Source organism: Arabidopsis thaliana, chromosome 3 (assembly GCF_000001735.4).
Source record: "Arabidopsis thaliana chromosome 3, partial sequence".
NCBI lineage: Eukaryota > Viridiplantae > Streptophyta > Magnoliopsida > Brassicales > Brassicaceae > Arabidopsis > Arabidopsis thaliana.
The window spans coordinates 18,451,947-18,464,212 of record NC_003074.8 but is presented as its reverse complement, the minus strand read 5'-3'; the positions used below and the strand labels follow the sequence as shown (position 1 = coordinate 18,464,212).

General features: G+C 31.3%; 2 protein-coding genes, 1 long non-coding RNA gene and 1 pseudogene across 4 annotated transcripts; 3 read left to right on the top strand and 1 right to left on the bottom strand.

Annotated features, from left to right (window-relative positions):
* Positions 1–2,336: 2,336 nt before the first annotated feature.
* Positions 2,337–3,323, top strand: AT3G49770 (uncharacterized protein). The gene is made up of 2 exons (NM_114837.2): positions 2,337–2,645; positions 2,729–3,323. The coding sequence occupies exons 1-2, from the start codon at positions 2,424–2,426 to the stop codon at positions 3,077–3,079; spliced, it is 573 nt and encodes a 190-aa protein (NP_190546.2). The 5' UTR covers positions 2,337–2,423; the 3' UTR covers positions 3,080–3,323.
* Positions 3,324–3,631: 308 nt separating this feature from the next.
* Positions 3,632–4,072, bottom strand: AT3G49765 (annotated as a pseudogene; the record flags this gene model as incomplete). The annotated part of the gene is made up of 1 exon: positions 3,632–4,072.
* Positions 4,073–8,087: 4,015 nt separating this feature from the next.
* On the top strand, positions 8,088–8,982 carry bZIP5 (basic leucine-zipper 5). The gene has a single exon (NM_114836.3). It carries the CDS (start codon positions 8,174–8,176, stop codon positions 8,642–8,644), a length of 471 nt encoding a protein of 156 aa, NP_566925.1. The 5' UTR covers positions 8,088–8,173; the 3' UTR covers positions 8,645–8,982.
* Positions 8,983–11,198: 2,216 nt separating this feature from the next.
* AT3G08080 lies at positions 11,199–11,410 on the top strand. Its single transcript, NR_141385.1, has one exon. It is a non-coding gene; the product is annotated as an other RNA (long non-coding RNA).
* The last annotated feature ends 856 nt before the right edge of the window (positions 11,411–12,266 follow it).

Sequence of the window (12,266 nt, the reverse complement as noted above, 5' to 3'; positions counted from 1 at the left end):
AATTTTTTGTCTACGAGATTCGATCACTCAATTGTTTTTTTTTAAAAATTAATCTTGTTTTCATTGGCTTTATGAAATTATTATGAAAGGTCTTTTTTGGTAGGTCTGGAAAATGATAGATAAACCCTTGAATGTTGATAAGCGTTATCGTTATCTTAATACATATAGATAATGAAGTACTCATCTTCAGAAACCGAAAGTTTAAAGAAGAAGCATTTTTAATTGCTGATTTATTAAGTAACCCAACATTCTTCGGTCAAGATCCCAACTCCAAAATATTCGTGATCATCTTTCTTTTTATCCAACAACATAAACATATATTCTTCTTCGGACATGAATAATTCTCCTTTTCCTTTTTTCTTGCCATGTTTTCAGATACCTAAGATTTTTTCTTACCAAATTCTTAATAGCTCTTTTGATATTTTCTTACCCCTTTTTTTTTTTTGAGCAACTTGATATTTTCTTACTTAATTTTCAAATTTTATATAACTCCATGTCGTGGCTAGTTTAATATGCTAGAAGTAGAAGCTCCGGCCTATCTTTATGTCATTTAACAAAAAACAAATATTTAATTGTAGATTAGTGAAGATAAAATCCATTATTCTAGATATGGTACGTTGAATTTAGTAAGAATAGAAAGTTCTTGACGTTAATAATTATCTCATTTCCGTTTTAGTCTTCTAGATTGATTTCGATGACTAACTAGTTAAGGTCGCGCCAAACAGTAATAACTGATTGATTTCAATGGTCAAACATATACGTGAGAACAATTAAAACCACATGAAAAATGAATAAAATTATGCTTATCTCAAATCGAAAATTGATTGATACATATATATAATTTCTTTTGTCAACTTTTATTGATATAGAATTTTTATAGATAATTCATAAATGTCACCATGAGATTTATGACCAAATCCAAAACAATTTGGACTTTCTTGAGTGCTTTTTTTTCAGTTCATCTTTTATTATTACTTCCCTTACTGAAAGAATTGAACTTCATTATAGGAGGTAGCATTACAAACAATAAGACATTTTTAGCCTAAAAATCTGCTAACACATTAGCGAACCTTGGAATGTAAAGATACAGCAAAAAGAAAGAAATTTAGGTCCATACTCATATAGAAAAAATATTTTGGTTAGAATTTATGTTGTGAAAAAAGAAGTATGAGTTTTGGTCCATACTTTTCAATTTAAATTCTAACCAAAAAAATTAGAGTGGATTCAATAACAATAAAGAGAATATATGTTTTGTCAGAGAATAAAACCGTATTTTCTTTACTCCAAACTAGTTTTTTAATACGGTTTTATTCTAGACCATTGCCATTACATCTAATTTTTTATTTTTAAAACAGTATTTAAATACAGAAGTTTTTTAATTTTGTTTTTACTATTTTGGCTAGACCATTGCCATTACATCTAAATTTTTTTTTTCATGTTATAACACTTGCGAATATAATAAATTTGGAACCATATGGCCATTCTGAAAATTCCGGTTTGCATGTGAACACTCGAATTATAATATGGTACAAGTAGTAAGACGTTCACATTTTAATGATGACTAAGTTTCTTCAAAAAAAAAAAAAAAAAAGTGTTTATTCAAAAAAAAATAAAAAAATAAGAGGTGTTTATTTTTGTGAACCGTCAGCATTAACCGAATAAAAACCGAAATTTTTGTGGTCAAACCAACAGGTTAATAATCCGGTTACTGTTATTGGTAAACTTTATTTTCAAATGTCGAACATATGGGCTTAAAGCCCACTACTAGTATAAAGAATAGTCCAACCCGATCCAAGCTAATTCGACCCGTTTGTTTCTGATCCCACCATTGTTAACTTAACGAACCCTTTTTTGTTCATGCATGCAAATGCAATCATGCTCTTCTTCTATTTTCTTCGATACAATTTTCTCGTCTACAGACGTTTGTTTCTCTCTGTAAGGCGATGAATCGCGAAAAATTATACGGAGCTGACAACGACGATGATGACGATATAGGTGAAGGCCTCGAAGATTTAAGACTCCGAGACCAATTCCGGTTCAGTTGGAGTAATGTCGTCAGATTCGGAGAGTGAAGACAAAGACGAAGAAGATTCTCTGCATTTGAAACCCTTCACGCTATTCGTAGACGATAAATATCTGCTTATCAAAATCTCGGTGAGCTCATTGGTTAAGTTACCGTTCGATATTTGTTTAATTGTTTCTCAAGAACCTGGGATCAACAACAAAAAAAAACCTGGGCTCAACAAAAAAATCTTCAATGAGGGTATTTTCGTAATTTACTGTCACGGAAATCCCTAGTGCCCTAAAAAGAAGCTGTCCATTTGTCTATTGTCTCTGATCTTATCCTGTCTTTTCTCGTACTTCAATCTCTCTTTCTCTATCTCGATCCTGTCGTGTTCGTACTTGATACCTGAAGTCCGCTAATGTGTAAAATCGAAGACCGCGAAGATCCTCGTCCTTATTACTTCTACTCCATATCGGAGCCAGTGGAAGTAGAAGAAGAAGAGGAGGAGGAGTCCGAGTCCGATGGTGAGTTTGTCGCCGATCTGGAGCCTGGTCATCAACTAAACCCATTAACTCTAGAGATGTCTCTTGAAAAGTTTGAAGAAAGTATTTGGAATGCAATAGAATACGTCAAGGACACGGTGATTAAATATATATATTAAACTCTTGGAGATTCTGTAATTATCATTAGATCATATTGATATATTAAACCTTTGTTTTGTAGGAAGGACTTGGTCGTTCCTGTGCTGATCTTCTAGAATATGTTGAAAGTATTTATGAGTGCTTTTATAAGATTGATAAAAGGTGGAAGGAAGTTGGTGATTCTAAAGGATTCTCCCTACAACCTTCTACACTTGGAGAATTAACATTTGACGAACTGCAAAGTTTTACCCTAGATCTACTAAAAAAGGAGGTAGATGATTACTATAATGCTCTTTGCGATTTTGTGAAGCCTTTTCCGCTTTCGCCTGATAGGGAGAAAGAACTCGAGAAGTTGAGGCGTGCTATAAATCATCATGGTATCCAGTTGGGACCTGCTTCTTACGAGACTACTGAACCCGATGAGGACGAGTGACAAAGGTGATGATGATGCCGACGACGAGGATGATGCATATAATCTAACGTTCATATATGAAAAGTTAAGTTGAATGCTAAATATCCTTAAACCTAATTTACTTGTTCGTGTTATTAAGTTCGAATGCTACCTATGTTAATGCAGCTAGACCTTTATTTATTGCTGTTATAATTATATTGTAATGCTAAATATTTGGATCTTTATTTATTAGTGTGTCGTGATTGATTATTGAAAAATTGTTTGTGAAAATTAAGATGGATCTGCTCACTGTTAATCTGCAACGGAAATCTCCAATTACTGCTCTAAATCGAAAATTAGGGAGAATAACCAAGCAATCAAATCTATTCATTTAATAATAAGAATTTTTATCCTCTGCCATTTCTTATTTGAAAAAATTTAGGCAAAGGGTTTTGGATTTTTTTGTATATATATATATATATATATATGATTTGCCTTGCATGGTCACTGAAAATAGGTTGTAATGGCTTGTTGTCTTAAATAGAAGAAAGAAGTATTTATACACAAGTAGTTTCCTATATGAGATAAGATCGTATTTCAGTAAATCTAGGAAATAGAAGATTGAGATATAAGAGTCGTTTGAACGTCGGTCTTGGAAAGGCTTTGGTGAAAAGATTTGTGACTTGGTCCTTTGTAGAAATGTGTTGTAGTTATATCAGTTTGTCTTCCACAGCGTTGCATACTTTATGACAATCTGACTTGAACCGATGTGTTTAATTCTCTCATGAAAGACCGGATTAGCATCAATATGGAGTGTGGCATGACTGTCACAATGTAACTCAATTGGGTGTTGATGATCAAACCCCAATGTCTTTAGAAGTGGCTTTATCCATTTGAGTTCTTTAAGTGTATAAGCCATTGCTCGATACTTGGTTTCTGTGGATGAGCTTGAAACTGTGTCTTGTTTCTTTGTTTTCCAAGAGATAGGAGAGCCACTTAAGTAAACAATATAGGCTGAACGAGAACATAGGTGGTGATTTCATCGATTGCTCACTGATACCATGAAATATAGGTTGTAATGTCTAGTTGTATTCAATAGAAGGGAGAAGTATTTATAGTTTCTTATACAAGATAAGATCGTATCTAAGTAAATCTAGGAAATAGAAGATTGACATATATCTTAGTCCCAATAGTCACCAATTTAGAAGAGTACAAGTTAGGGCAAGATAATATAATAAGTGAGCAATTCAATCATCCACATCAAACTCTATTCGAGCCACAAGTCCTGCTCATCTAAATTCCTCCTCGAACCCTAAGTAGCTTCCTCCATGGAAGAGGAAGAAGAAGAACGTGACGGTTTAGAAGAAGAAGACTTCTTTCATGGAAGAGTACATCCTATTCGTTCATGATCAACACAAGATATCCCAGAAAACTCTCATCCTTGTTTTGTTTCCTAGAGTCTGAAGGATTACAAATTTAAAGCGGAAGGCAAAGGTTCTTCTTCTGAATATAAAACCGCAGCATTATCAACAAAATCAGTGTGATGAGATCTGAAAAATACGTAAACAACAACATCGCCGCAGAGAGAAGCTGTACGCAGATTTTCCATGTCAACAATATGTCAACCTCAAGACTAGTATCCTACATACAAACCTGAAAAACAAATTCTTTGGTGATACTAATAAAAAAGTCAGCTAAATGAAATCATATGGACTACATTGTTAAACTGAACATATACATAACAACGAAGATTCAAAGATTTCACGACGGTTGAAATGTTATCTAGTTTGTCCAATTCTAAACTTTTTTTTAATAACCAAATTTTTCTTTTTTACAAAATATAAACTTATATATCCTTATTAACTTAATATCATCGGTAGAAGTCTTTTTAGTCCAATTATTAACCAAAAATTCATGAATACTTTTACATTTAAGTTTGGAGTTAGAGTCTCAGAAAACACAGTTTCTTACAAATTAATGGTATAAAGTTTATCGAAGATTTGCGAGAGAACATAATCGCATTTTCTGTAGGTAGTTGATTATCATCGTAATAAGATTAGATTAATAATCTCTAGTGATATAATAAGATTAAAAAAAGAAAAAAGCTTAAGATCATCTAAATTGGCCCTCACACCTCTGCTGTCTCTGACTTACAATAACATACTTCTTTTTTAGAAGTATAATGGGCCATGCGTTTTAGCCCCTCAGCACTGATATATATGGATCATTTAAGACCCATCTCATATCCATTATTTTAAGAGAATTTATAATAAATGATTATAGATTTGAAAAGAATGTACAAACTAACCTTGAGTCAGAGTACCTTGTCGGAAATATGTTGGAGAACACATGTAATTACGTAAATATCCTTTGTAATATATTTTTTTTGAAATACATGCGATAACATAATATCCTTTTTTTATCTTGTTATTTTTTCTTATTATATAGTATTTATAAAAAGCACATGGTATTTTTTGGAAAAACATTCTATTCAGTTTAATATCTCTTTTTATCATGATATTTTGTAGTAATACACGTTTTTTATTAAGATCACACGTGATTTCTTTAAAAATATATTCTTATTTTTTTGTAATACACGGTTTTTATTAAAATCACATATAATTTTTTCTTTTAAAGATTATGTTCATGTAAAAAAAATTCATAATAATGTTTTTTCTTAAAAATTCATGACGTTTTTTGAAATAGCATGTTTTTAAACTAAATATAACATGTGAAATTTTAATGTTACATGCTATTTTGAAAAATTACACAGATGTGTTTCGTTTACTGTTTATCTTACAACAAATGAAGGGTAACTTTGTTATTTCATTTCTTCCGACAAAGTGGGTCCATGGTTATTTTGTAAAAAAAAACTTTTTCTCTGCTAGTTTCTTAATTTGTATGTTTATTTGGTTATCTACTAATATTACCCTTATTTTAACACCATATCCAATACCGGGAGTGCCGGCTTCGTTAGTACATGCTTTATATTAAGAATTGTTTTATAGTATACCATAAAATTTATAACAATATATATATATTTAAAAAAAAATTGAGAAGTTAGTTGTAAACATTAATTTATACGGATTCGATTTAAAAATTCTTAAAGAAAACAAATTTTGCAACAAAAATCGAGTAAATTGCAAACAAAATCTACTATACAGGATTTACTGTAGTAAATATACTACAAACATATAGTAAATTTACAACTTATCTTTTTCTTTCAGCAAAATATATAGTAAATTTGTTTTCTTTTTGATTTTTGATATAAATTACAACAAAATTTACAAATTTTGGTCTATTTGTGTTTTTTTGTTTAGATGTATTATTGTAGTAGTAAAATAGAGAAGACATCATTTCTACAGGTTACAACTATAGTTTTTACTGACTAATTCGTTAAAAACACGAAACTAATACCTACATTTTTTTATTTCAGAAAAAATTATTATTGTTTTTTTCGTTTTCGTATGAGTATGTTGTGACTATTGGTCAGTTTTTTTAAGGAAAGTTGTTATTACTATTGGTTACAAATAACTTTAAATTAGTTTTTATTTGTTGAACAAAGTTAAAGTGGTCGTGCACATGAACATGATCTCCAACAAACTTGAAAACATTATAAAGCTGAAAGAATTTGATTATTAAGCCATGCTTTTTCTTGTTTTGTTGTATTCCTTAGGAACGGCTTCTTTAAAACAGCTTTGCTGTTAAGAAAACTGCCATGCGAATATTCCCTCCCCTCCCTCTAGTCTTTTTGGTTTGGTATAACTAATAATTAGCAAATAGTAATTATGAATCAAATTAGTTCCTCAGTAGCACTTACGATTTTTCTTTTATTATTAATATATAGACACTCAACCGAATTTGAATTCGGATGATAAGACAACAATATCTCTATGGAAATAAAGAAAATCTTAGGACTGTCAATTTTCTAAATACATACGACAACTTTTCGAAAGACTGTATTTGAAAACAAGACGTAATAACATCGATTAAATCATATCCCAATATAAATTCAAGGTGTAACTTTCCTAATTAGATAGATCCAAGTTCCTTTACTTTTGCCGGTTTTGTAACAATTTTATATCTTATACCTAGCTAGAATATAGTAATCCATCAGATTAATTTCAAATACAAAAGTATGCCGACCAATAAAAATAAAATTAAAATTAAAATACAGTGGTATGCATGCATATCACTATATATAACAGCAAACTAAGTATATCTCTTCTTCTTTTTAATGCTATAGGATGCTTTTTCATCTTTTTGGTCCATAACTTTATCTTCTGTCTCAGAACGTAGATTTCACTAACTATATTTGCAGTTACATATACCATAAAAGAAAGGAATCTTAACCAAAAAAAACTAAGATTCCTTCTTCAACTTTTGTAACGAGGTTTAGACTTGCACATGTTGCAAAAATAAAGAACACGATCAAAAAACAAAATCCCAAAACATACAATAATATTACATAAAATTATCTAATTGGATTATTACGATCGAAACTATCAACTTTTAGCAAAGAAGAAAGAAAATGTTGAATACACAAGCTAAGTCTCTACTTCCTATTTGAAAGTCTAGCTAAACAGTAAAAACACACTAACAAAAATGATTTCCTTTAAACATCGAAGATCACGTTCAACAATCATACGTTCATAGAAGATCTAAAGACCAATATTAAATTTGAGTCTTCGTACTATCCAATGTTCTTTAAGTTAAAACGTAAAAACTGAAAAGTGTTCTTACGAGGAAACGAGGATTGGCTCTCCATACTTGAAATATTAAACTTAAACTTCTGAGTTACATCTAATCCTACACCGACACGTGTCCAACAATTTCCTCTCCTGATGCGACTCATTTCCTCATCTTTTGGTCTTTCTCTTTTCATTCTTAGAAAAAGAAAATTTGAAAAAAAGATAAAAAGAAAAAGAAAAGTAAATCTAAAAAGTTATTAGGAAAAACCCCCATCAATATTCTACTAATGTCTGACCAAAATAGCCTCATGTGTGTATTCTCTCGTCCATAAATATGGACCTCCAACAATGCAATTCTTCCCTTTTCCCCTTCTAATCTCTCTCGCATCTCTACATTTTGAGATCATTTTAAATTGTCCTCTCTTTTATTTTCCGGTTAAGCACCATGATGTCTACTATTTCCCCGGTTTTCTCAACCGAACCGGGTCTATTAACCTCTGTCCTCCCAGCTTTTGAAACCAGTTTCACTCCATGGGACATTTCACACCTCTTCTCGGTCTTCGATTCATTAATCGATCCAAAACCGGTTTCGACCCATGACTATGGTTCAGTAAACCAGATCGGTTCAGACATGTCTCCGACCGACAATACCGACGAGCGGAAAAAGAAACGGAAATTATCGAACCGGGAATCGGCTAAGCGGTCAAGAGAGAAGAAACAAAAGCACTTGGAGGAGATGAGTATCCAGCTAAACCAACTCAAAATTCAGAACCAAGAATTGAAGAACCAGCTTCGGTACGTTTTATACCATTGTCAACGAACGAAGATGGAAAATGATCGTCTACTTATGGAGCACCGTATACTGCATGATAAGTTGTTGAACATCAGACAAGTTTTGATGTTTCGTCAAACCTAACGAAGCTCATCAAACTGTGCCACTTGGCCTTGTAATAACAGTACTGTTGTTACGGTCCAGCAAGATCCGTCGATCATGTTATCATAAGTTGAGGTTTCTGAAATTGTTTCGACGGTAAAATGGGAACAATTTGTAAAAACAATTATTGAAAAATGCATGGATATACGTTATCAAATTAGATTTCGTTTTTTATATATTAATAAATAAATAATTAATTAATTATATTGACGTGTTTAAAATTGTTAACGAAGAAATGGGTTACTGGCAGAATTTGTCGATAACCTTTATCTACTTGTTTCTTTTCACTATTCTTTTCGTTTAGCTTTGTTGAATATACCTTTATATCATTATATATTCAAGAAATAAGCACAAACGAAATAGATGACTACGATATCATAATTAAGTTCTAACAATAAAGGTCTCTAGCTCGTAGAATTTAGATGATCGAGGGTGATCATTTCTATAGTCGTAACTTACGATAGAGAATTTTATCAGCATAAGTTGAGAGGAATATATTACAAGTTAAACGAAAAAAAGAAGAATGTTATCAGCATAATTAGCTATATTCCAAGCATAAATTCTAAAACGTCACACACGAAACAGTGATTTAATTTTTGTAAGATTCCTATCCTACAACTTTCTAGTGATCAAATGTAAATTATTCCCCTGAAAAATGATTAAATGACGCGTGCAACGACAAAATAGATGGGTCTTGGTATCCTAATATATAAATTCGTGGTCTAAAATATAGAATATGAGAATATGGCCTGATTAAATACTATTTTGAATAAGGAGGTCAAATTCAATTATTCGTAAAGAGGTCGACTAATTTCTCGGCAGTCTTAATCACCCTGAAAACATTATCTTTGTTTCGGTCTTTCTTAATAGGTTCAATGCTTTTAATTATAATTAAGCTTTTGTATCCTAATTAATGGGCTAATGGATATATTTCGATTCGAAGTATATATAGTTTTTGAACATGATAATTTATGTATTTTTTGGTCTAAGGTAAGCACTTAAAGGAAAATAAAGAGGCTTAGTAATTGTAAGATAACATGAATTTATTTCCACTAGATGTTAAGTTTTATATACATGGTACGAATCACGAACTTAGCTATATATAGGCAGGGACAAAGTTAGGTTGATGATAATGATGGTTTGATGACCAAATAGGTGCATTAATCATGTACTAACTACACTTAATTAAATCCTAATTAGCTAAGATATATAGTATTAAACTCTTAATACACACACAAGGGCACGTATATATGTGTACATATATGTTCAGGAGCGGAAGTTTTAGGCCCTCTTAACCTTTCACGAGATATGGAGACATGATAATAACAATACCATTGTTATCAAATTAAACATATTATAAGTCTAAAGTGAAAAAACTATTATATTGTCTTAATTTATTATTTGTGTTAATGCATGTGAAGGGGGAAATTATTAGTGAGGATTATAAGAATAAAGATGCGGCCATTATTTGATTTAGATAAATAAAGATTACGGTGTAAATCATGACACGTATTCATACCCATTATTGTTGATTTTTCTACTTTTTGTTCTCAAATATCTGTCGTCCACGATTTGACCATGAATCGGCTCGACAGTAGACAGTAGCCAACTTTAAGTCATGAACAAAATTTTAAAATGCTTTTCCCTAACATTTGTAATACTTTTTCTGGCGTAAACTTTAAAGGTTGTGATATGATATTTAAGGTTTCGAATGCATTGAATTAATACGATGTAAAAGGGGCATAACAAATCGTGAACAAAACAGACAATGAAAATTTAAAGGAAAATAACCAAATGTGGTTCATATATATACACAACAACAACTTAACTACAAAGCTGAGTGTTGATGAATCTGTCTTTTTCTTTTTATTTCAAGTTTTTATTTTGTAATCCATTTGTGGTGGCCGGAAGGTTGAGATTTAGGGTTCTCCATGCACCATGCTAGATTTGTACCTCAAACTCTTTCATTTATTGTGAACAAGTAGATATATAATGGTGTCATACGTTAAGTCTATTTAAATAATATGCTAGATTACACTCATTCAAAGAGATCGATTAATCAAATTTTGGTATGAAATGATCCTTTTGGTAACAAAAACTAAAATCTTTTTTGCGATATTTTTGGCTGTCTCTATTTTTTCTTTCACTTTGGAGAAAGGAAAGAGATAAAAAGAGTAACTAAAAATCTGATTTTGATATTTAGACAACTTGAGATATTTTACTTATAGTTTGGAACCTTTTACATGATCTTATAATTTAACGACAGATGGAGAATAAAAAGAGAGAAAATTCAATAATTTGAAGACCTTTTTATGTTCATGATAAGATGCTTTACTAATTGATATATATTCATATTTTAAAATATTTATTAAGGTAAAAAAAATAAAAACAGAAGAGAGATGATATCTTAAATAATGAATAAAAAATTTGGAATCAAAATCAATCTTTGACAGAAGGAGCTTTGCAAGAAACTAGACTTTTAAGACTATTCTTCCTTTTAGACACAATCTTATCATCGGCAATGTTTATATCATTAGAACCCTGCTTTCTCATCGCAGTAAAAAAAGGGTCATCATCGTCAATTTTTTTGTATCGTTTGAACACTTTCTCAACGCAATAAGAAAAGGATCATCTTTTTCTTCTCGTCTCTTTCCCGTCTTTTTCCATTTCATTATACACGATGATTTAACTAACGAGGAAGATCTAGCCAACTGTTTTGATGATAACGGATATGGTGGTGGCAAAGGTAGCAATGATGGTACCACCATTTTATCATCAACATTTGTTGGCATAGCTAACTCTAATTCATCTCTATTAGATATTGATGATGACAAAAGCAATTTATTTTTGTGTGAGGACATGGTTTTGTTATGCGATTAGTGATCAAAATCGATTAGTGAAAATGAAGAGTTTGATAGACTAGACTTGCGAAATGCATGCAAACTATATATACGTGTCTATCAAACGGTTTTGTTACGTTTTGAGTGGAATTGAGACATAATAAAGGCATGAACATTATGAAAAAATAAGGAGGAGACATGCTTGTGATAGTTAATTGAAATAAATGCTAGTGCATGCATTGGTCTTTCTCATTCACATTCATTACATATCATACGTATGAATTTAATGATACATAATTTGTAGTATAAGTAACTAATTAGAAGATTCAAGATCGTCGCTTTCAAAGAGAACACATGATAGATTCCAAACACTAACTTTCTTACATTCTAGACGTGTGAATCCATCAAGAGCTACTACCCCCAAGCTTGTCATATATGTGACCGAGTTAGCTTTGCATTGGGCTTTACAAAAGTTATAAACGGGCTAAAGATGGGCTCATAACTAAAACAGTTTGAGTAGTTTTATACACCTGTAAACTAACATGCAAATTGTCAACTAATCGATAATGTATGACTTTTTTCTACAAGAATAGTTAATTGTGGTAATGGAAAGTGAAAAGAGTGTGTCGCACTAAGGACCACCTCACGAATTTGGTGAAAATGCTCTATTGGCCATTTCCTGTTCGGTCTACGCTCGTTTCTAACTCGCAATATCATCACTCTACACATGGTTCCCAATTACTGGACAAAAATATAAGTATTTA